Source organism: Pleurodeles waltl, chromosome 12 (assembly GCF_031143425.1).
Source record: "Pleurodeles waltl isolate 20211129_DDA chromosome 12, aPleWal1.hap1.20221129, whole genome shotgun sequence".
NCBI lineage: Eukaryota > Metazoa > Chordata > Amphibia > Caudata > Salamandridae > Pleurodeles > Pleurodeles waltl.
In genome coordinates this window covers 642,305,252-642,328,424 of record NC_090451.1, presented here as the reverse complement: position 1 = coordinate 642,328,424, position 23,173 = coordinate 642,305,252, and the positions used below count along the sequence as shown (strand labels likewise).

General features: G+C 43.4%; 1 protein-coding gene across 1 annotated transcript in view; it reads right to left on the bottom strand.

The window, feature by feature from the left end:
• Window positions 1-23,173, bottom strand: part of ATP8B2 (ATPase phospholipid transporting 8B2) — a 448,074-nt gene that overhangs the window by 373,848 nt on the left and 51,053 nt on the right. Inside the window, exon 3 of the mRNA XM_069218199.1 lies at window positions 14,477-14,535. Within this exon, the coding sequence (XP_069074300.1) occupies window positions 14,477-14,535 (59 nt within the window). The remainder of the gene's footprint in view (window positions 1-14,476; window positions 14,536-23,173) is intronic.

Genomic DNA, 23,173 nt, shown 5'->3' with positions numbered 1-23,173 from the left:
ACAGTGCAAATATATAGCCTTGACTGAAAGAAACAAATTCCTGAGTTAAACGAAATACCATTAGAAGTTTAATACTTAACACGGACAGTCGTCCACAACCAACTAAAGGTTTGAAAAGGAAAAGCTTCCTTTGCATTTTATATTGAAATTTCAATGCCTCCTCACTGTATTAAAAATCCAAGGAAAGAGATCTTGCACAACTGAGCTGCCACTAAGAGGGGTTTGTAAACAAGAAGCAACATTTTAAAAGAACAACAAGGATCGCACTTAGATGCCCGATTTTGTAACGAAAAAATGTGCTGTAGTGGTTTAGGGAAAATGCTCCAGTCAATATGTAATATTTCCAAGTGCTTCCTCTGACTCCAAAAGTTTCTAAGAAGCATTACAATATTCATGTTACCATCATCAGTTGTGAAAGGATTGCTCTTTACATAAAAGCTCAAGATACCAGCTACAGCAGCAAGAACTGTTTTCCACTAAATATCTTATGACCTTCATATTAAATTCATAGATGTTTAAGTGTCAAGTTGTTTAGGATGCTGGCATCCAAGTCAAGCAGAGAAAGATGGGTGAGATTCATCCCTTTATTCTGAGAAAGGAGACACTGTTTGGGAGAAAGAACAAATATGATGTTGATGTGATGCAGATCAGTTGAGACCCACAGCAATGAATGATTAAACCAGGGCTAATAAAATCAAAGTATCTGCAGTAACTATCCATAAATTCAGTAATGCCACAGATCTTTTATAAGATTTGGAAATACAGCTAAATTTCCATGATCAGTAAAACTTTAACACACCTTCAGTATACCAACCCGTCTCAAAGCGCAAACTGATCAATTGCCTCTGAACTGGAAACAGATAGATGCTTCAAAACAGCACAAGTTTCAATAAACCACTTCAAGATCACAAGATTTAGTTCAGACTTGTAAAAGCAAGAAATTCAGCCGAGTTTATCCACTTCTAATCTTACTAGCCACTGAAAATGAAATGTCACAGTGGGAGAGACCTTTTAAACTTGCATTGCAATCACTCAGAAAATAGAATTCTGTTGTTCCATTAAAAACAAAGTTTTAACCATATATATATATATATATATTTAAAAATAAACATTGTTCTGCCTGCAAAGTGAGAACGATGATTTCAGGGCCTAGAAAATTACTTTAAGCTGCTGCATGTGATAAACAAATCAATATCCACTTAAACTCATTGTCCATAAAGTTGAAAGAAATTGTAGTGGCTACTTCAACGTTTTGGGAACAGCAGGTCACAAAATGGATTTAAGGAGGTTGTATGAAAGAGATAGCATTTGAGAAGGCATACAAGTTCACAAATCATAAAGGTATCTGAAGTACAAACCTTGGTCACACTGAGGAGGAAGATGAATATGTTGTTTTTCAGAGCACAGCAAATAGAAGCACACAAATTCATAATGCCACACTAGCGTTCTTTGAAACCAGAAAGCTGCTGTGTGACAGCTTCAAAACTAGCAACTTCTCCGGCAACAGAAAAACATGCCAGAGGAGAAATCAAAACAGGCCCCACCAACTGAAGTTGTTGAGAAGGCACTAGGTGTTACATAATCCATTCAACTGAGAACTCTGTGTTGCAAACCAGCTGGAAGCTAGGTCACACCCGAAGATGTTCTGTTCTCTCTTTCATTCAGGGAGGGATAAAAGTATTGTCAGCAGTGTTGTATACAGGTAGCAACTCTAAAGAACAAGTTACTTACCTTCAATAATGCTTTTTTCTGGCAGATACTGTGGATTCCTCACCTTATGAATTCTCCCAATGCGCCAGCATTCAACTGAATTTTTTTCCTAGCTCTCCACGTTGACTAGGGCATCATAATAGCACGGCTACACACGCAACTCCGTCTAACATCATCGGAGCCATAAGAAGTCCTCGCCGGCGTGCTGTCAGTTTCACCTCTTTTTTACCGTGCCTTCGAGGCGAACAGGTGAAAACCGACATCACAAGCACCACATGTGCCAACTATATCCATAAAAAGTTATATATATACATACACATACGTACATACACACACACTCACATATATATAACATCAATAGTACTCTTGGTAAGACCAGACAGGCAGTGGGGAGGCGGGTGGGACCGTGAGGAATGCACAGGTAGATACTGTATCAACCAGAAAAAGTGTTACTAGAAGTAAGTAACTTGTTCTTCTGATGGATACAACTACCTGTGGATTCCTCACCTTATGAATAGGATCCCAAAGCAGTCCCACAGTTGAAGGTGGGTGCCTGACTGGTCAAACCAAGAATTCCTGCAAAACAGAACGGGCAAAATGGCTGGCCATCCCTCCTCACTTCCAAGTCTAAACTATAATGCTTTGCGAAAGTGTGGACGGAAGCCCAAGTTTCTGCCTTACCACTATCAGCAACCGGCACACCTCTAGCTAAAGCTGAAGTGGCAGACTAAGCCCTGGTGGAATGGACCCAATGCCCTCAGGAGGAACCTTCTTTGCTAGTAAATAACAAATCTTTATGCAAAGAATGACCCACCTTGAAAGAGTCCTCTTGTGGACGGCTTTGCCCTTCATTTTGCCCACACATCCAATGATGCAGCCGTTCCTTTGATGGATGGGGAGGAGGGTAAAAGGACGGAAGAGTTCTAGATTGCCCCAGATGGAAGGGAGTGACTACCTTAGGAAGGAAAGCCACCCTGGTTCTCAGCACCACCTTGTTAGCATGAAAGGTGGTTTCACACTAAGAGCCTGAAGCTCACTCACACGTCTAACTGACGTGATGGATGTTAGAAAAACCTGTCTTAATAAGAAAGAGACTCAACTGGCAAGTATGCATAGGCTCAAACGGTGAACCCATCAAAAAAGTCAAAACTAAATTCAAATCCCACTGAGGCATTACAAACGGAGTGGGAGGAAACTGGTTTGTTAACCCTTTAAAGAACCTAAGAATTATAGGGGATTTAAATAAGGGAGGCTGATCAGGTAGGCAAAGAAAAGTTGAGTGTCAATAAATATCCTTTCACTGCTGCAACTGTGCAACCTTTCTGCGCTAAGGAAAGAGCAAACTGCGAATGGACGGGAGGAAGGCCTTCAGAGCCAGACGTATCACCCGCAATTCCAAAAGACTGATGTGAAACATCTGTTCTACTGAAGACCAAAGGCCTTTGATCTCCAGGTCCCCCAGATGAGCTCCCCACCCTAGAGTGGAAGCATCAGTTATGACTGTGGTCACCGGATGTGGATGACATAACAGCCTTCCTTGAGAGAGGTTTCCGTCCACAGTCTGCCATCGCAAATCCACCACAGTATCTTTGGAGATCGTTATTGACTCTTCAAGTTCCCCTTTGTGTTGAAACCACTGCGTGCACATGCACCACTGTAGAGCCCTCATGTGCTAATGTGGGTGAGTGACCAACAGAATGCAGGAAGCGAACAGAAGGAGCAGATGTAAGTCGTAGAGGACTGGAACAGCCGCTCCCTTTTGAAACCTTGGAATAAACGCCTGAATCCTCTATGGATGAGGGTAGGCCTGTTTCAATGTTTTGGCCAGTACTGCCCCATGAACAGGAGGCATTGAGTTGGCTCCAGTGAGACTTGGGCACATTTGCAGTAAAGCCCAAATTGAACAACTGGGTTGTCACTTGCAAATGATGCAGCACAAACTTTGGTGACTCGGCTTTGATCAGTCAATCGTCCAGGTAAGGGAATACAGATATTCACATCCTTCTGAGGTCTGCTGCAACCACTGCTATCACCTTCGTGTAGACTCGAGGTGCGGAAGTTAGACCAAAAGGAAGGACCGCAAACTGGTAATGTTTTGCGACCTTACCGGGAACTGGAGATACTTCCTGTGTGACTTCACAAAAGGGATATGAAAATAGACATCCTGCAAGTCGATACACACCATCCAGTCCTCCTTGTTCAACACAAGAAGCACCTGTGCTAGGGTCTGCATTGTGAACTTTTCCTGTATGAGGAACTAATTCACAATCCTTAGGTCCAAGACAGGCCTCAATCGGCCATCCTTCTTGGGAATCAGGAAATACCTTGAATAACATCCCTGACCCAGTTACTGCTCCGGAACCAACACCACTGCACCTTTTACCAAAAGGTGTGCACCTCCTGCTGAAGTAACAGGAGATGCTATTCTGAGCAAAATGAATGAAGAGGAGGGAAATGGGGGCGGAAACACCCGAAAGGCAAGGGCATAACCTTTTTTCACTACGCTGAACACCCAAGAGTCTGATGTTATTAACGCCCACTGGCAGAGAAAATCTAACAGCCTTCCACTACAGGTAGGACATGCTGGAGAATGGAGCGAGGACTAGGGCTGCTTTGCTGGCTGGAATCCACCAGAGGATGAAGAGGAGGAGGAGGGCTGCTGGACGGCTCCCCACACTGTAACTCTCCCACGACCCCTATAGGACCTGTAGAGAGGGTCGACAAGCTGTTGAACGTGGACTGCTGCCTCCCATGAAGGTCGACCCACGGCCAAACCCTATGAAGCAGCTGAAAGGTCTGACGGGCGTAGAAGCCAGAAGGCCCAAAGATTTTGCAGTGTCTATGCTATCCTTGAACCTTTTGAAGGCAGAGTCAGCTTTTGCCCCCAAACAGTCTTGCACCAGGTCTATCAATGTAACCTGCACATCAGAGGAAAAAACAGAACCTCAGAGCCAAGCATGCCTGCTAGTCACAATGGAAGTCCCCAAGGCTCTAGCAAATGAGTCCGCAATGTCCAGACCTGACTGAATAACCTGCTTAGCTGCCGCTTGACTGTCCTGCAACCGTTCACTAAAATGTTCCTATACTTCCTGTGGCAATTTAGGGACAACCTAATCGCCGTATCCATTAGGGCATAGATGTACCTCCCCATTAGAGAAGTTGCATTCAGCAATTTTAAGGCCATGTTTCCTGAGGAGAAGCATTTTATTTGCAGACTGCTCCATGCACTTTGATTCCCTACCATATGGTGTTGTAGGGAATGATCCCGGAGCCGATCTTGAAAAACAAGAAGCTTGCACCACCAGGCTTTCCGGTGTCTGGTGTTGGGACAAAGGTTGTGGATCACCTGGAGCGACCTTGTACCTTCTGGCTACAGTCTTTGAAACCGCAGATATAGTAACCAGTTTCTTCCATATTTCTATGATGATGGATGAAACACCTCTGTCAAGAATATTGTTTTTTTTAACTCTGACGCAGGCAGCAGCAAGTCCAAAAAAATCTGCTGCCTTCCTAATCACCCCATAGTAGGTAGTCGCGTCTGCCGAGAGTTCACCTCCAGGTGATGAAAGCTCCCACTCAGGAGACGTATACAACCTACTAGCAGTATCTAATCCCTGGAAATCATCTGAAGGCCCAGATATTTCTCCTTCTTCCAACTGTTGTTGTTCCTCTAAATACTGCTGGCTCTTCCAGACGTCTTAAGGCCTTCCTTCTTATCCTAGACTCCAAACATGGCACTGACAGAGAATTCATTGATGTCGCCTTTAAAGGAGAGGGCTAAAGGAGGTGGAGCCGAATCCATGCTTTGTGCCGGAGTAGTGTTTCGAGATCTATCAGACAACAGCATCGCTGGGGTAGAGGTGGTGACATCCTTGGTGCCGTACCAGTACCATCGAAAGATGTTGCTGGTAAAAAGGGCATAAATGGAGCCTGTTTATACGTTGCTGGCAACCCCAGCGTAAAAGCCAACAGACCCATGGGACCATCAGGTGCACCAGAGGGGACCATTACACTATTAAAAATGCTAAACATAGCTTTCAGGAAAAAAGACAGATTTGCTCCGAGAGCCGGAAAGGCAGGATACTCTTGTTCCCCTTGCGGTGGCTGGGCAGGATCTGGCGCCCGAACCCTAAACTCCTGACCCTGGCAGAGTGCAGGGGAAAAGTGAGACGTTTGACTCGGAGGCGATTTCGAGATATCAATCAAAGTTGGCGCCAGAGATGCTTCAGGTGACTGGTTGGGAAGTCACAGTGGGGCTGATTTCCCAAGTCATGTGTCACCCTGACCTCGAAATCCGAGATGCCGATTGATCGCTGAATGAGCGGTGCCGTGACTCATGTCATCGACATCGCTTTTTGTGAGCCCTCGAAGACCTGTGTGACGAAGTGTCCAGAGTCCTTGATCTTCGTCGACCTCTTTTCTCTTTCTTAGTCTTTCATAGAAAGAGCTTTCCCTTCCTCTCTTTTAGAGCCTTCGGGTTCAAGCGTTGGCAGGACGAGCAACCAGCCGAGCTCAAACACCAGAAGCAGCTCTTGCGCAGATCAGTCACCACATATGACCCCCACACTCGCTACAAGGTTTGAACCTGGATTTCTTCGGAGACATAGTAGCTCTACAAAATAATTTCCTCAGTACATTGGAGATGCAATGAAGAGGTAGAAAATCGTTAGAATCGAAGGCGCGGAAAAAAGGGAACTGACGTCAGCACACCAGCAAGGACTTCTCATGGATCCGGGGACATCAGACGGAGTCGCATGTGGAGCCGTGCTACTATGATGTTCTCGTCGACGTGGAGAGCTAGGAAAACATTTCTGTTGAATGCTAGCGCACTGGGAGAATTCATAAGGTGAGAAATCCACAGGTAGTTGTATCGATCAGAAAGGTCTTTCTGAACCTTGGATGGTAAATTCAAGCAATATGGAAGACAAGTGTATTACAAATATAAATTATCCACCAAAAACCTGTGTTAGCTCATCAAGTCTACTGTAAGTGAGGTATGGCGGTCTTAAAAACTATAAACCAAGCAAGCATTCAGGGTGCAAGTCCACATCACTCCAAAATCTAGAATATTACCTTGTGAAAAGATTCTAAATTCAGGTAATGATTCAGGATGTAGAGATATCTATGATGATATACCTTAAATTAAGTGATACATCATAGATCTCTCTACAAGTTTACCTGGCAGTTACTAGTCCACTCTTCTTCTGCACCGCTCATAGTGCCACAAAATTCCATATTTTATGGCTTGTCTTCTGCCTTTGTGGTAGGTGTCACATGTAATAGTCCAGTCTTAGGCAAACATTCTCACAATACTGGTGTGAAGAGTCTCCTTGAACAGTCACAGAGTATATGTTAATGACTTATGGAAGCCAGTTTTTATTCTACTTTGAGAGCACAGGTTTGAGGTCTGGGCCAAGGAATGTATACACTTGATCCACATATCAAAATTAGAGAAAACAAATCTCTGGTTTTCAGCTAGCTTCATCTTCACAACTTCTCCGGGAAGGTAGGGTAGGTGGGTCCACAATGGTGAAGGTCTTTTGCATATTAGAGCCCTGCTTGCAAGGCATATTATATAGCATAGTGTATGATTAAAGCAGATTACGTAACACATTCTATGGCATTACCTAACGATTTTGACAAATATTGATACCAAAAAAATAGCAATTTAAAACAAGCATTTGCAATGCAAAAGGTCTCACGTCACATAGAGTTAGAGCTATTAGGGTTATAAACTCCTAACCGGACTTTTCTTGCCACATTAAATGGAGAAATGTTTCCAGTATTTTACCAGTGCTCTCAAGGAGAGCTAATCACCCTAAACACCGGAAAAGGCATACGTATGCATGCCTTTCACGAATGAAAACAAGGGAATTTTAAAAGGCAAGCCCACGGACCAATGAAAGTGACTGACGTAACATGGGTGTGGTTAAAATACACCTAAAGAGAGTTTAGAAGAGGGACGGAGCATTTTCCGCTCGCCCCTAAAAAACTATACATATTCATCAGATTTCATTCAAAATGTTATTCATTAAAATTGTATTACACAAAACCACAGGATACTCACTTTATTAACCATGCATTTTAATTCAGACAGTAAAACACTTTTCCTTAAAATATATACAACATTGCAAGACTACATGTAGATACTTCTTGCAGTAGGACCACAGGACCTCCAAAATACCTATTTCCACTAAGAAACATTCCTCACTTGGAAGTACTCTAATATCCAAGCCACCGTATCTAAGACAAAACATTTGGGATCCTTCACACCTAAGAGACTTCTTGAAATAACAGCTGCTTTGACACATGAATGAGATATAAATATGAATTTGTGTGAATAATGAAAACCATATTAATAAATAGTCTTTCTGTTGTTTTGGTTGCATTTATTAAGGTTTTGTTGCAAACTGCAGACTAACCTCTTTCCCAAAGACATGAACAAACATGTGGACGATTTAGGTTTACTCTGACTCACACCCACTTACTCAGCTAGTCCCTTGACGTTATGTTCACTCAAATCCAGAAGTAAATGTTTCAGAGCACCTTTCCCCAAACTAGTCACTTCCACAATCATTAACTCATCCCCCACAAATTTACATCACAAAATCCATCACACCAGAAAACTATCTGTTAACCAGACTGTACTACAAGAACAGCAGACTCTCTCACCAAGCTTTATGGGATCTTGACTCCATCTTGACTCCATTGGTCATCATTCCCTTGTGTAAAGTTAGCATTGCTTGAAACATCATGACAAAAGCTCTGGATACGGTGGAACATCTCACAAAATGAAATGTTAAATTGGCAAGGCCTATGTCCAATAAATGGTATGCCTAAGATACATTCCTATAGTACTCCTTAAAACCTTAAGGTACAATCTTAACAGATATGTGCAGTAAAACAAGCCTTTCCTTTGTATGGCTTGCCTTATTCATTCAAGGATTAGTAAACAGCTCATCGTCAGGCTAGAAACACGTAATTCCAATCCTGTATCGCAAAGTAAATAACTCAGCAGCCACACAGCTGTGCAATGATGTATACGCAAGTGACAAATTTGCCCACCATGCCTTTCTCTCTGGATCGATCCCAACTTCTATTTGACAATCTGATGAACCCATTTACTTGGGAAATTGGTCACCCAACAAATCTAAAAATGCAGCCTTATTTTTATTATCATGATAGCTTGCTCCTATAAACTCTGCAATCCTCCATGTAAAAGGGTCATAAACAAGCAGGTTTAATAATGCCATAAAGCTTAATGCTCTGCCAGACCAAACGTATAATGCCAAGCTAAAAACTTTGTTAACCATTTCTCATTAAATGTGTTAATCCTTCATTTTAATAAGAAAAAGTCACCACAACCAAAGGAACATTTTTATTTACCCAACTAATGAAAAACCCTTATTCAGTACCAGTAATTCTTTGCCTACTACAATTTGATCTCTGGTCTACCCTTGCCTAGCAGGAAGCTCGGTTCTGCCCTCATAGACGGTCTGAGACCGCCATCATCAACATCTGAAAAAAATGTACTCTCAACCCTGAATCATGAACAGCTTTGGGAAATGACACCCCTTGAGTTGTCTACAACATTCAACATGACTGAACATCTGACACCACTTGACCAGCAAACAACGAACTGTAGTCTTGATGGAACGGCTGTCACTTGGTTACTTATGATTGCAAGAAATAGGGGTCCCCACCCATCTGGGTCTACTCCTGCTCTATATGCTATTAAGCTGTAAGTGATCATTGATGCAACGCTCTCATACAAGATATGCGCCGGTTAGGTACATCCCGCTCTCCGGATGCATTACTTCCTTGTTATACCAGTAGTTTACTATCATAACCCTGACAATGGTTGCTACAGAATTTCTATCTTGTTGATTTATTCTTTCATATCATTACTTGTTTCACTTGTAATTATCTCATTATATCCTTATGTTATGTAATATATATTTGTAGGGATTTGGCCTGATGTGTGGTGGGTACCTATGGTACGTAACCTTATACCAGGTAAAGATATACCCTCTTAGTGAAGTGTAGGCAGTGTCTAGAAGTCAGGCTCTCTAAAGGTAACTATGGGTGAGCAGCCAAGGCTTATCTAGGGGACAGGCAAAGTTCAGGTAATACCAGTGTTGTCACACAGCACTTACACACATGAAAGAAAACACTCAGTTGTACACAAATAAAGGTAACTTTATTTTTGGAACAAATCACCACAAAATACTAGAAGAGGTGACCCACCCTTAGGAAATAAGTAATACACTAAATAGATACACTAGTAATCAGAAACAGGCATAGAAAAGGTTAGAAAACAGTGCAAATACCAATTAGCAATAGTGACCCTATGGAGAGCACAAACCATATACCCAAAAAAAATGGAATGCGAATGAGGTAACCCCACCTAGGTAAGTAAAATGTGTAGAGGGGAGCTGGGAGTACTAGAAAACTACAGAGGTAAGTAACACAGTAACCCCAGCGACCAGGAATTCAGGAGTAAAAGGATTTTCCCCAAACCACCCAAAAGGAGGAAAAGAAGAAAATGAAGACACCCAGAGAAGGCTGCAAGAAAACCAGCGGTGGATTCCTGAACAAAAGAGACCTGTGGAGAGGGGGGACAAAGTCCAAGAGTCACAGTGGAGTCCAGCAGGAGTAGGAGCTACTACCCACCCCTCTGTGGATGCAGGAGTTGGTCGACGATGATGAAGAACAGGTCAGCACTGAAACCCTGGAGCCAGAGAAGAGTTCCTGATGGATGCAGATGAAGTCCCACACTGGAAGGAAGATTGCAGACAGGTGTCGGTGCAGGAAATCCACCAACAAGCCTTGGCAAAGGCAAACTTGCGGTTGGTGAAAAAGGGGTTGCCAGGGACCAGCAAAGCCCAAGAGGACTCAACACGGGGGGTGGCAGGGCGGGAGTGTCACAGGGGACCCTCAACGTCTGAGAGAGTCCACAGGAGTGGAGGCAGCACCCACAGGAGTCCCACAGGATGGGGACACAGGAGTTGCAGAAGAAGCCCACGCAGCACTACAAAAGAGGATCCCACGCCGCAGGAGAAACACGCAGGAGGCTGTGCTTTGCAGGATGGGGTGCTGGGGGCTGGATCTACACAGCGCCTGAAGATCCCTTGGAGGAGAAGCAAACAAGCCTTGGCAGCTGCAAGAAACGCAGTGCACAGGGGTACTGTCCTGCGTGAGAAGACAAAGGCTTAACTCCATCAAAGTTGGGCGGCTGGCAGAGAGGACAAAGAGGACTACTCCCGACCACCACCTGTGATGCAGGATCCTCGCAGCTCAAGATGAGGGGAGATCCACGCAGCCAGTCGATGTTGTAGGTGCCTGCGGTTGCAGGGAAGTGACTCCATCACTCCAACGGAGATTCCTTCTTCTTCTTGTGCAGGCTGAAGAGTTGCAGTCTTCTGAGGATGCAAAGCGAGGGAAATGTTGCAAAGCTGGCAGGAACCCTGGAAACAATGTTGCAGAAGAGTCCTTTCTTCTTGGAGGCAGCTAGTCGGGTCCCAAAGGTTCCAGTCGCAGTTCCGGAGGCCAGAAGTCAAAGCAGAGGTTGCAGAGGAGCTTTGCTGGAATCTTGCAAGCCGAATCTGAGGACCCACCCAAGAGAGAGACCCTAAATGGCCCTGAAAGGGTGATTTGTCACCTAACCAGGTAAGCACCTATCAAGAGGGGGCTCCGACGTCATCTGCCTGGCCTGGCCACTCAGATGCTCCCAGAGTTCCCTGCCAACCTTGTAAACAAGATGGCAGAGCCCAGGGACCCTCTGGAGGAGCTCTGCGCACCACCCCAGGAGAGGTCACTCTCCTTTCCATGGTCTAGTTTCGCACCAGAGCATGGACTGGGGGTCCCTGAACCGGTGTGGATTGGTTTATGCACGGAGGGACAAAATGTGCCCTTCAAAGCAAACCAGTGGCTTGGGGAGACTACCTCTCCCAAGCCAGTCACACCTATTTCCAAAGGGAGAGGGTGTAACCTCTCTATCCTAAAGGAAATCCTTTGTTCTGCCTTCCTGGGCTTGATCAGATCAAGCAGCAGGAGGGCAGAAACCTGTCTGAGGGGCGGCAGCAGCTTGGGTTGCCGGAAAACCAATAAGACTGGTGGTAGCAATGCTGAGGGTCCTCTAAGGAGCCCCCAGAGTGCATGGAATCATACTTCCAATACTTGCAATAGTATTGGGGTATGATTCCGACATGTTTGATACCAAACATGCCTAGGTTCGGAGTTACCATTATGTAGCTGAACATAGGTAGTGACCTATGTCCAGTACACAGGTAAAATGGCGTCTCCGCACTGACAAAGTCCAGGAAAATTGATCTGGAGTTTGTGGGGGCACCTCTGCTAGTGCAGGGGTCCCCTCACACACAGGTACCTGCACCCTGCCCGCTGGGCTGAGAGGGCCTACCATAGGGGTGACTTATAGTGACCTGCAGTGAAAATGGGTGCATGCACCCATTTCATGCAGGCTGCAATGCCAGGCCTGAAGAACTCTTTGCACGGGCTCCCTAGGGGTGGCAGAAAAACTCCTGCAGCCCACAGGGATCCCCTGGAACCCCAACGCCCTGGGTACCTAGGTACCATATACTAGGAACTTACACGGGGGCAGTATGTTAATTGTGGGAAGAAAAAAGGTACAATTTAGAGGAGAGAGCAAAACTACTGGGGTCCTGGTTATCAGGAAACCAGTACCAGTAAACACAGTCAGACATACTGACAACAGGCAGAAAATGGGGGTTACCATGCCAAGATGGGTACCTTCCTACAGTATTCTTTTTCATATGATCAGTATTATGTACCAGTGATGCTTATTGTTTGTTTTTTTCTTTTTCTATAAAACCCAATAAAGACTCTGAAATGTAAAAAATAAATAATTATGAGCAGTTTTGTTCTGAGAAAACAATACATAATTAACTGTGCAGGGCATATTGGTCTGTTAATTAGATTATATGAATGGAAATGCTAAACCAATCTCCAGGAGTTTTGATGTATGTATATGGGTGCATCTAATTCAACATCATTGAGAGGAATAATTAATATCACAGAAAACAGGATATATTTGCATTGCACAAGATAAAATAGATTGCACACACAAAATTTCCTTTATGGGGGCCTTTGGAATAATGTTATAAGAAGGAAGGCGACAGTGACATGGGTGGGGAGGCACAAGATCATGAGCTGTACAAAATTCTTAAGCCTCTGACACCTCTAAAAAAAAAAAAAAAAAAAAAAAGCTAATCCTGCTTCAATCTTCAATGGCGTGTGTGTGTACACAAACATTACCTACTGGCAATAGCCAGTAGAGTTAGAACCAACTTTTCCCACAGATAAAGCTAACTTTGGCACTGTTTGATGAATGTTCACGAAATTCAGAACTAGTATGCAAGTTAGTTCAGCTGCTGTCTGGAAAGTTTTGGGGTGATTCACCAGGAAAAAGGGGGGGTCCCCAAAATGCTTTTTCCTCATTTTATGTCTGTGGGGATTTCACAATCTTTGGACATGCCTACAGCCCGAACCGCTGAACGTAATTATACCAAATTTAGCAGGAAGCTAGCTTATGGTCCACAGAATGTGCTTTTTGTGATTTGGTGCAAATCTTCTCAGTAGTTTTAGAATTATTAAAGCAGAAACAAAAATATAGATATCTAGGGATGGGGATCCGAAGCCCAATGGAAAGAGAAGAAGAAAAAAAAAAAAAAAAAAAAACACACACACACACACGGTGTGGCCAACTCACCCCCCCCCCCCCCCCAATCTCAAGGTGTGGCAAACCCCACAATGGCCATGCGTGCTGGTGGTTGTATTAACATACGGTATTTATATATTACTTTACGTTAAAAACGTAAATTCAAAGGTTACAGGGACATTATAGTTAGGTTCATATTTTACCCACACAAAACCATAGAAATTCAGCAGTTATAGTTATACTTATCTGAGGAAACTAACTCATGTTGAAAAATAACTTTAGGCCACAAGTTATAATTTCTTAACATAAGTATAATTAGGAGTATAACTATAACTGCTGAATTTCTATGGTTTTGTGTCTGTAAAACGTGAACCTAATTATAACATCCCTGTAACCTTTGGGTTTTTTTCAGTGAAAATATACATACACATATAAACACACACATTGCTTAAAATATCTAAATATGGCGAATTGTAAGCATTTTAAGCAATTAACACTGCTGCGTAACAAACGGTGCTTAAGGAATCATGGTGTGTGTGAAAAGGTTCAGTGTCTGTCTTTCTGTATCACCTCCTGGTAGATGTAGCTGCGGTGGTGGGGCTCAATAGCAAGGAGGGTCGCAGTACAAATAGAGATCCGGAATGGGTCTCCTCTAGACACCTCCAGAGACGCCAGTGCTTTCATGCCCAGCTGCCGAAGATTAGTTTCCAGACATCTTGGACAATTCAGAAAGCAAAAACGCTGGTCGACGTTTTTCTGAAATTGTTTATTTTATACTAAAACATTAAAGCATATGAATGTGCTACATGAGGAACTTTATAGCCTGTGGCGAGAAAGGGGATTCTAGACATAAGCAGGCAGAAAGCCTGTAGGAATACCATCCTTGAAGCTGGGTTTTTGAAGTGGACTAAATGAATAATGTTTCAGAAGTACTGATAGGTACAAACAAAAAGACTTTGCGGTATTCACATGTAATATCATACAATAGCATGGTGCAAGGAATACACAACTCTTTATTCTTTCTCAGGATAATAAGAAATCAAACATATGCCTCAACAGACTGCTTACCGCATACTGGAACTTTTCGTTGTATTCTCTGTCGTTTGCTTTTACCTTCCTTTCTTCCTCTGCATGAACAAAAGGATAATTTGTATTAAAATGGCACCCATCCAAATCTCGTGCATTGCCCATGAAGCATCTGCCCGCCCTTTCACAGCTCAGCATGAGAAAAAAGAAAAGCACCCTTAAGGGAGTTCCTAATTCATTAATTATTGAAAGCTCTCAGGCTATCAGCAACCATTGGTAACATGCAATCTTGTATTGATGGAACCCAACAAGTCTACATTTTAAAAAGCTTTACAGATTGCAAACAAGGTTCTATTACAAATTTATTTGAGGCACAATAGAGTTATGAAGTCGAGCACCACCTCTCACTCTATCAAGTATTATCAAATCAAATCTTAAACTCTATCAACATCTCCCTTCTTGTCGACTGGATTGTTCATCATGCTTCCAACCTCATAAAACGTATGTCCCACCTCCATTCTAATCCTCTTTGATGGATCTGCCCCCTTCAATATTGATGAATGCATTCTTCTAAAAACTGTATCAAAAGTCAGCAGCATCACACGCCTTAAACTATCGTGGGTCTTCTACTCGTCCATCCATACATACTCCATGTCTTTGTATTTCTCCAGGCCCCCAAAGAACCTACTGCCTGCAGATAGTTCACCTCTGCTCCCACAATGCTGTCTTCGGGGCCTCTCCTCTAGTCACTAAACACAACCTCTTGCTGTGACATGACCTTAGCCTTCAGTGTCCTCTACTGCCTACTTACAGAAAACACTCAAATTTGTTTCTCTTTTCTTTCCCTTGAAGACCCCTTGATCGAGCTTGTGTTACTAACTTCGGTACTTGCTGGTTCTTAACCCTGCCAATATCATGTACTTGTATCTCATATGCAGCTTATACTCCATGTCAAGGACTCCATGTCAAGTCCTTCCCACAAAACTTCAATCTTTCTCTCCAGTCACATCATAAACACTGGTTTTATACAGAATAGGTCGCTAAAACGCTAATACAATAACCGATCCCACTGTGCACTGCCACCTACATGTCATTCACAAAATTCACTTTTCCTCACCCTCCACGTGGCCAAGATGTTAACATGCTAGTCCCTACAAGATGGGCTACTGCAGTCGAGTTTTCTCCATCCAGCTACTCCCTCAGCCCCCAAGAATAAGTCGTATATCTCCAACCATGTGATACTCCCAGATACCTTAAGAAATCAAGCAAACTGCTTCATCAATCTACATGTGCTGCTACAAGTTCCTCATCCTAGTCTTGAGATCGGTCCACGACCTTACCCCAAAAGTAGCACATCTACAAAGGAAAGCTCTAAATGTTTTCAACCCAAGTATTGCAATCACACAGAGCACCGTTAAAAGAGACGTCTATGATTGCCTGTTTTTTATTAAACAACGGCAGTGAATACTTTGTGAAAGATTCAAGGTCTCTTCTAACTCCACAGACAACATTTTGTACACAGAGTACATTAGTAACACTTTCTGGACTCTGATAAAATGTTATGTTAGGAGTTTATGAGCATACAAATACAGAAAAGGTGCTCTGGTGCTGAGAGAGACAATTGCTACAAAATCAACCTAAAGCTACATAAAACACACAACACTAAAAAGTCAGCTCTCGCCTAATATGGAAAAAATATTATGAACTGTACAACTAAGTATTTAAAACCTATCTAAAATGCTAGTGAATAATGGTTTACTGCAGGACAGCCTATTTTCGCATACGCAGCGTCAGTGGTGATTTACTGTGCTCTTTCATTCAGCCTCCCAAACGCTACCTTTTGTAACCAATCACTGCTAAATCATTACTTAAAATTTAATGTAACTTCACCTGTAAAGAAAAGGCGTCCAGCAAAGATAAAAAAATAGTATACCACATAAACCAATGAGCCATTTTCTTCACCAGAATTTACCACATAAAGAAAGAGAAACAATACAAGGCAATTGACCAAAATTACAAGGATTTCTAAACTCAAAGAAGTTCAGGTAGTGTCATTATGTTCAGCAAACGGCAAGGTAAACAAAAAGAAAACAAATGTTCATAACCACCAATATAAGTTTATGCAGTTAAGGAGCAAGCTGGAGGGGAGTGTCGCAAAGAACGCTGGTTACTGCAGTGCCATATTCAAGCAGCATTATCATGGCCACTGCTCACTTCACATTAGACCAGTCCTTGCTTCTTCCATCACTGTCAACACACCCAATTCCGCAGACCTTTCTGAAGGTACCAGAGGTTTCAGAAAAACGGATTCCCTCTTAGAGAGACAGAGTTTTATAAAAAGAGGTTGGTGCCTCAAGGTTTGTGGGATCAATCAGAAGCAGATCCAAAGGCAGACACACACAAATACCCAATGGTGATCATCAGTGACATACTGAGAATGAGTTAGACACTTCTGGAAATTGCCCTTTCTGCTGGGTTATCCCCCAACTTTTTCCCCATTCCTCCTCCTATGTTTGTCACCCTCTTTTTGTTGGCTTTAGGACTCTGGGCACTTTGCCACAGCTAATCAATGCTAAAGTGCATGTGCTCTCTCTCACCTAAAACATAGTATGTTGGATTACACCTGTTTGGCATATTTAATTTACCTGTAAGTCCCTTGCAAAGAGGTATAACATATACCCAGAGGCTGTAAATTAAATTATACTAGTTGGCCTACAGCGTAGATTGCGTGACCCACCGAAGTAGCCTTTCAAACCTGTCTCAGGCCTGCCACTCCAGGGCCTGCATCCACAGTTTACTGCCACATTGACTTGGCATTTCAAACTACTTGCCAAGGTTGAAACTACCCTGTTAGTACACCTAAGTCACCCCTGTGGTAGACCCTAGGTAGCCCTATGGCAGGAAGCTGTGTATGTAAAAGGTAGGGCATGTATTTTTATGTTTTACATGTCAGAGTAGAGACAGTCTATTTCATTTTTCACTACGGTTCGGGCTGCTCCTCTCATAGGGTAACATTGGGAATTCCCTTATATACTTTTAAGTGGTAATTTCTGATCTGAAAGGAGTAGTGTTGGCTTGTTTGGAATGGTAGTGAAAAATCCTGCTTACTGGTGTAGTTGGATTTTACATTACTATTGTATAAATGCCACTTTTAGAAATTGGGCATTTTTTTGTTCTTATAACTCTAGTGTTTTGCAGCAGGACTCCAATCCACGTCCAGGGCAGAGGGACAGCTACACTTTGTGCATACTTTCCAAACAGCCACAAAACAGGAGTGGCTTGGTGTGACCGGGGATACAACTGCATCCATCTGCATACTGAAAGTCTTCCTGGGCTGGGAGAAGGAGAGGTCGTTCACACCTTACATGCCCATAGGCTGTGTCCTGTCTTCACACAAAGGACTGATTCACCCCCAACTGATGTCTAGAGCCAGGGGTGGGTTGAAAGGGGTTTGTTTTACACTTAAAAGGTTTCCTTTGACGATACCCCTTACATCAAAGACATTTCTGAGTATAAGTACAGGGGCTCTGACCCCATATTTTCAGAACACTTTGGACCTGGGACTGAACCTCTGTCAGAGGACTGCTGCGCTGCCCCCATGGAGTCATCTGGAATCCTCTTTTGCTATTACCCTGCTGTCTGCTACTGACTGGGTGGTCTAAAGGTCTCACTGGATTGCTTTTCTGGGTGTTGCCCTGCTGCCAGCTGCTCCCTGACTTTTTCTGCATGGCACTGCGGTGCAACAAGGAGAGATTGCCTTTTAGACTGCTGGTCTGGTTGTACTGGTCTACCTGCTTACTGCTGCCTGCCCTGTGCTTCCCCCAGTGTTCTCTCAGGAGCCCAGTGCATAGTGGGTGCTGGTTGTGTTCCTGGTCTCTACAACTACAGTACCTGAGGAGCACATTATTTTTCACTGCTTGGTAACCGGTGCAGAGAGAGCGCTTAATTTTTTCCCTTTCTGGCCCCTAGCCAGAACACTTGATTAATCACTTAGCGTGTTTTGAGTGCTTCTTTTTTCTTAAAGAACAGCCTGTGTGGTAGCTACTGAAGACTGCGAGGAGAGAAGCACCGCCCTATCGCCAGCAGGACTAAATCATTCTGCTGTCTTTGCCACACAACGGGGGCCATTGCCCCACAAGCTGAACAAGGCAGGGTCCCCAGTACAGCGTCCCCCCACCACCCCGTGCCCGAGGATGTTTGAAACCGGCAAGTGCTGCCTGGACTGCATACAAGAGGAGAGCACTGCTGCGCCGCCAGGAGAGAGAGAGAACGCTGCTCCTGAGGTGCAGGACAACTCTTCCCAGTACTGTGGAAGGCACGAGCAGGATTCGTGCCTCTGCACCCCACTGGTGAGGGCAGAGAGCGAGAATCAGAGGCTTTCTCTTGCCAGGAGAGACTGCCACCTCATGCTCCTTCGAAGGCAGACCTGTGTCGGTAAAGAAGGCAGTACTGTAGCTTGGAAGCTGCACCACAGGCACAGGTTGGGGGGAGGGGGGGGTCTTCGACTAAGGTATCTCCTCCTCCCTTTCAAGAGCTTGCCATCTATAGAGAGCTGAGGAGAAGAGAGCTGCATTGTAGGTGCGCAGGAGTTCCTGCGGCCTGTAGTTTATACCGAATATCCTCGTGTTCCGTTAGGCTTAGAAGTCTACCGAAACAATACTAGAAGGAGTGCAGGATTACTGGGCCTATGCGGATTTCTTGTCCTGATGGATTAATGGTGATAACTGGTGATCTATGTACAGCAGTAATGTTTTGGGGTTGTAGGTTTTTGCCTCTAACCTAACCTTTGCATTTCATGCCATGAATATATGCTCTATGGTGTTTGGAATACCTGCGATGTCAGGAGACTGAGTACTACATAGGATGCATATAATTTAAACAGTATGTCAATATATATATATTTACAATATAAGAATCATAATTTAGATAACTCTGTGTGGACTGTCTTTGGTGGTGTCTTCGTGGTGTCACTTGTGTGTGTGTTGCTCTAATGCTTTACACCTTTCCTCTGGGGAAAAACCTGACTGCTCTGTGCCAGGCTACCAGGCGGGTGAGCACAGGTTATCTTTGGTGTGTAATTTACTTGCCCTGACTAGAGCGGTGGGTTATGCCTGGCTTTGGTGCATACCCTAGCCAACCAGAAACCCCAATTTCTAACAGACACACTGACAGTGCCTGAGATCTGAACTGTACAAAAAAGGCGTATGCAAATACAACTGTAAAACTGCATTCGTTTCTTTAATGATTTAATACAATATTTGTTTAAAACTAAATATGGCAACACGGGGGGGGCACATTCTGCGTTGAGGAGATCTAAGAAACCATGTCAACTGATTTTTGTTCCTTTACAATCAGAATTCAAGTGAGTCTCCCTGTGAGTACAATGTTTTCTGTTTCAAGGCCAGGCAGCAAGTCGATATACCACAATTTTAAATCTAGACGCGGACTATAACCAGACTTAAATTATCTTTGTATATACTCCATGCAAGAGAAAGTGTTGCGAACTGTGGATATTAAGCAGAAGTGTAAATAAGCAGAAGTGTAAATGAGCAGTGACCTTCAACTGAACTTTATCATCCCTGCTGTGACATCTCCCATATTATCCCTGGCCTCTTGCCTTCCCTTCTCACATAGATTTACAGATTGCAAGAGTCCTTTATCTTGCACAGTGCCAAAAGACATATTCCTTCTCGGTGTTTGTCATCATACGTTTCACTGTCTCAAGGAGCACCGTCTCTTTTGTTTTTTCTTGACGAGGAAATATTTCGCTAAATCATTTAGGTTTTTTCATCTCTGCATCGGTGACGCACGTTTGGGAAGTAACATTATCTGTTAAGTTTCATACCAAAGAAGGCCTTTCATTTGACAGTCTTTCGGGCGTGTTCTTTTCCCAGTAGATATGCCGAAAAAAGGTCAATGTCAGGCCACTTTTACCCTTCCTACCAGCCACCATGTTGGTGCCACTGATTCGGTGGTACTTGTCCATATATATGGTATCATCATTCTTGCCCTGGGTTGACAGGTCTGTTAATGAGTCTGTTATGGGGTTATGTTGGCACCTAAAAGCCCATCCATTTGGCCATCTTTAGCTGGGGAGGGAAAATGCAAGCATAGTGAACAGAACATCGATAAAAAACAGCCTGATGAAGATACTTATCAAAGGAGAAGAAAACTAGCCTGAGTGGCGCCCCCAGGGTGGAAGCCGCAACTGCCATTTATACAAGACAGGCACCAAAAGACTGACGTTGACAGATTGAGGGCAATTCGTTCAGAGGACCAAACGTAGATGTGCTAAATTTTAGTGCCTCTCGTGGCACCCAACTAATCCTTCTAGGGCTAGGGGTCATGTAGACAGGTAAGAGAACAGACGAGAAGACCTGGTGATTTTTACACATCAGAGCACGCACGAAATACATAGAGGTGCTTAATAAAATAACACAATATGGATGGGCTCCGATTCTGACCCGATTTCTCAGAGGAGAATGGCTTGGGCACGGGAGGTGCCACAATATTTGTTTCTGCCGCCAGAAATCATGTAATATCCTCTTTTAATACATTCCTTAATACTGGTAGCTTGCCACCTTGTAAGCACTTCCATAGTTGAGGGATGTGGATCTGCGGTGCCAAGCCTGCACCCCACACGCAGAACGGACCTTCCAACCCCACACCGTCTACCCCTGGATCTGCGGCGGGACCGGGGACCTCAACTGAGGGCACTACACAGATAATCGGAAATAGCCCACTTCCACTGCCAAAGAAGCAGATCAGGGCTTGAAGAGAGTGTAAATTGTGCTAAGGCGGAAAATAAAACAGGGGGATGATTGAATAACAGGACCCAGGCAAGCTCTCACACAGTGTGCAAGACGTAATATCTTAACCAGAAAGAGGCCACTAGAGAACCTTGCAGCATGAGCAGTCGACCTCTTTCTAACAGCAAAAACAAGTACTGGCAGCGCTATTAGTTCTGGTTTGTAATTAAAATGGCCTTTTCCGTGGCTGATGAGTTTAGGCACTCAATAAGTCATTTTCGTACATGCCCTTTGTCAATTATTCTTGCACCCATGCATCTATTCATTCACCCATTTACCCAGCCACAAAACACACATACAAACTCAACAAGCATATGCAAGACAAATTAAAGAAGAAAAGTAGAAAAGCATGCCACCACTTAAACATGGCAGGCATACACTTGCAATAAAAAAGTAAAAATAAAAATGGCAAGGAACAGCTGGCTTAAAACTATTGTATTTTCTTTTCATTCATTCATTAAGCTTTATTTCAGTAATAAAAGTACCATAAAAGCTCATCATACGAAACGCACATTAAGGATATAAAGAAGCAATTATGTAAAACTCCCTAACAAAATAGTGTTAGAGAATGAGCGATTAAAATACAAAATATAAAGTTCTAAAACATAGACAAAAATTATAGAAGACCACCAATACAAAAAGACAGTTATATAAAATCCTTCACCCTAGATTAAAGTAGAGAATAAAAAATACGATATGGCAACTTTAAAATTAGAATCAAGTATTCCCTGTAAGAGCAACGCATCCAATTTTATCTGCAGACTTAGACTTACTTTAGTGTGGAGCATTGCAAGCTACCCCTAACCGTTTCACTCTTATGTGCCAAATTGCATCTAAGAATCTAGCCAGAGCACATGCCACAATGCCATGGGTATTCGTTTTACAGATCCTAAGAGCTAGGAGCCAGTTGTTAATGCCCATGGATCTGCAAAGAGGTATAATCCATCAAGTCCGCTGTTTGGCATATGCAGGACAATGGAATAACACATGAGCGATACATTCAGATGACTCACAGCCCACTGGGCATAGATTTTGTAGGTTATCCTGTTGTGACCACCTGCAAGTAAAAGTGCGTAGTGGTAACGACCCAAACCTGAACCTAATGTAAAGTGCACGTGCTCGGGAGGATACAATCAAGTCCATAAAATTTTCGAACTCACAGTGACATTTGACTGATATGAATCTATCTGTCAAACTGAACAAGGACACCTTAGCTAGCTTTCCTATTTTTAAGTTTAGCCAATATGCATCCTTGACAACTTGTGCTGCATTTTTTGGAAGCCGATGGGAGTCTGCCCAAAACAAGCCCAACCCTAGTTTGGTCAAACTGTTTTCGACATGAATACACAATGGGATTTTTCTTGTTATGTGTATAATCAGCAGGGCATTCAACCACGTTCTGTATGGGCTTAAAATATCTATGGACCAAATCCTAATCCACTACAATATTGGTCTTAAAGCAGTGATGTGGGCGATGAATCTAAATTTAGGTCCATCCTAATAGGCAGAGTGGGGGAACTAGCAGGTATTTTTAGCAAGACTTTTATAAATGAATTTTCAGCACGCTCTAAGTCCCTCAGATTGCCATGCCCCCATAGCTCTGCTCCATACAGAGCCCCCCCTCTAGCTTGTACTTTATATATTTCTACTGCAGGAGAGATTGCAAATCTGGGAGATCTGTTAGCAAATCTCAAGATGCCCCCCCGAGTTCTGTTTCAATCTCATATGTCTTTGATAAATGGGCCTGCCATTTGTGCGTATCCTCTAGTCTGACTCCCAAATAATCAAAGTCAGTGACTCTCTCTAATGCTTCCCCATCCAATAAAATCGTCCTCCTTATTTTATGTTTTTTATCACCAAAGATCATGTATTTGGTTTTTAAAGTATTAACTTCAAGGCCTTGGTCTTTGCAAAAGCACATAAACTTCAC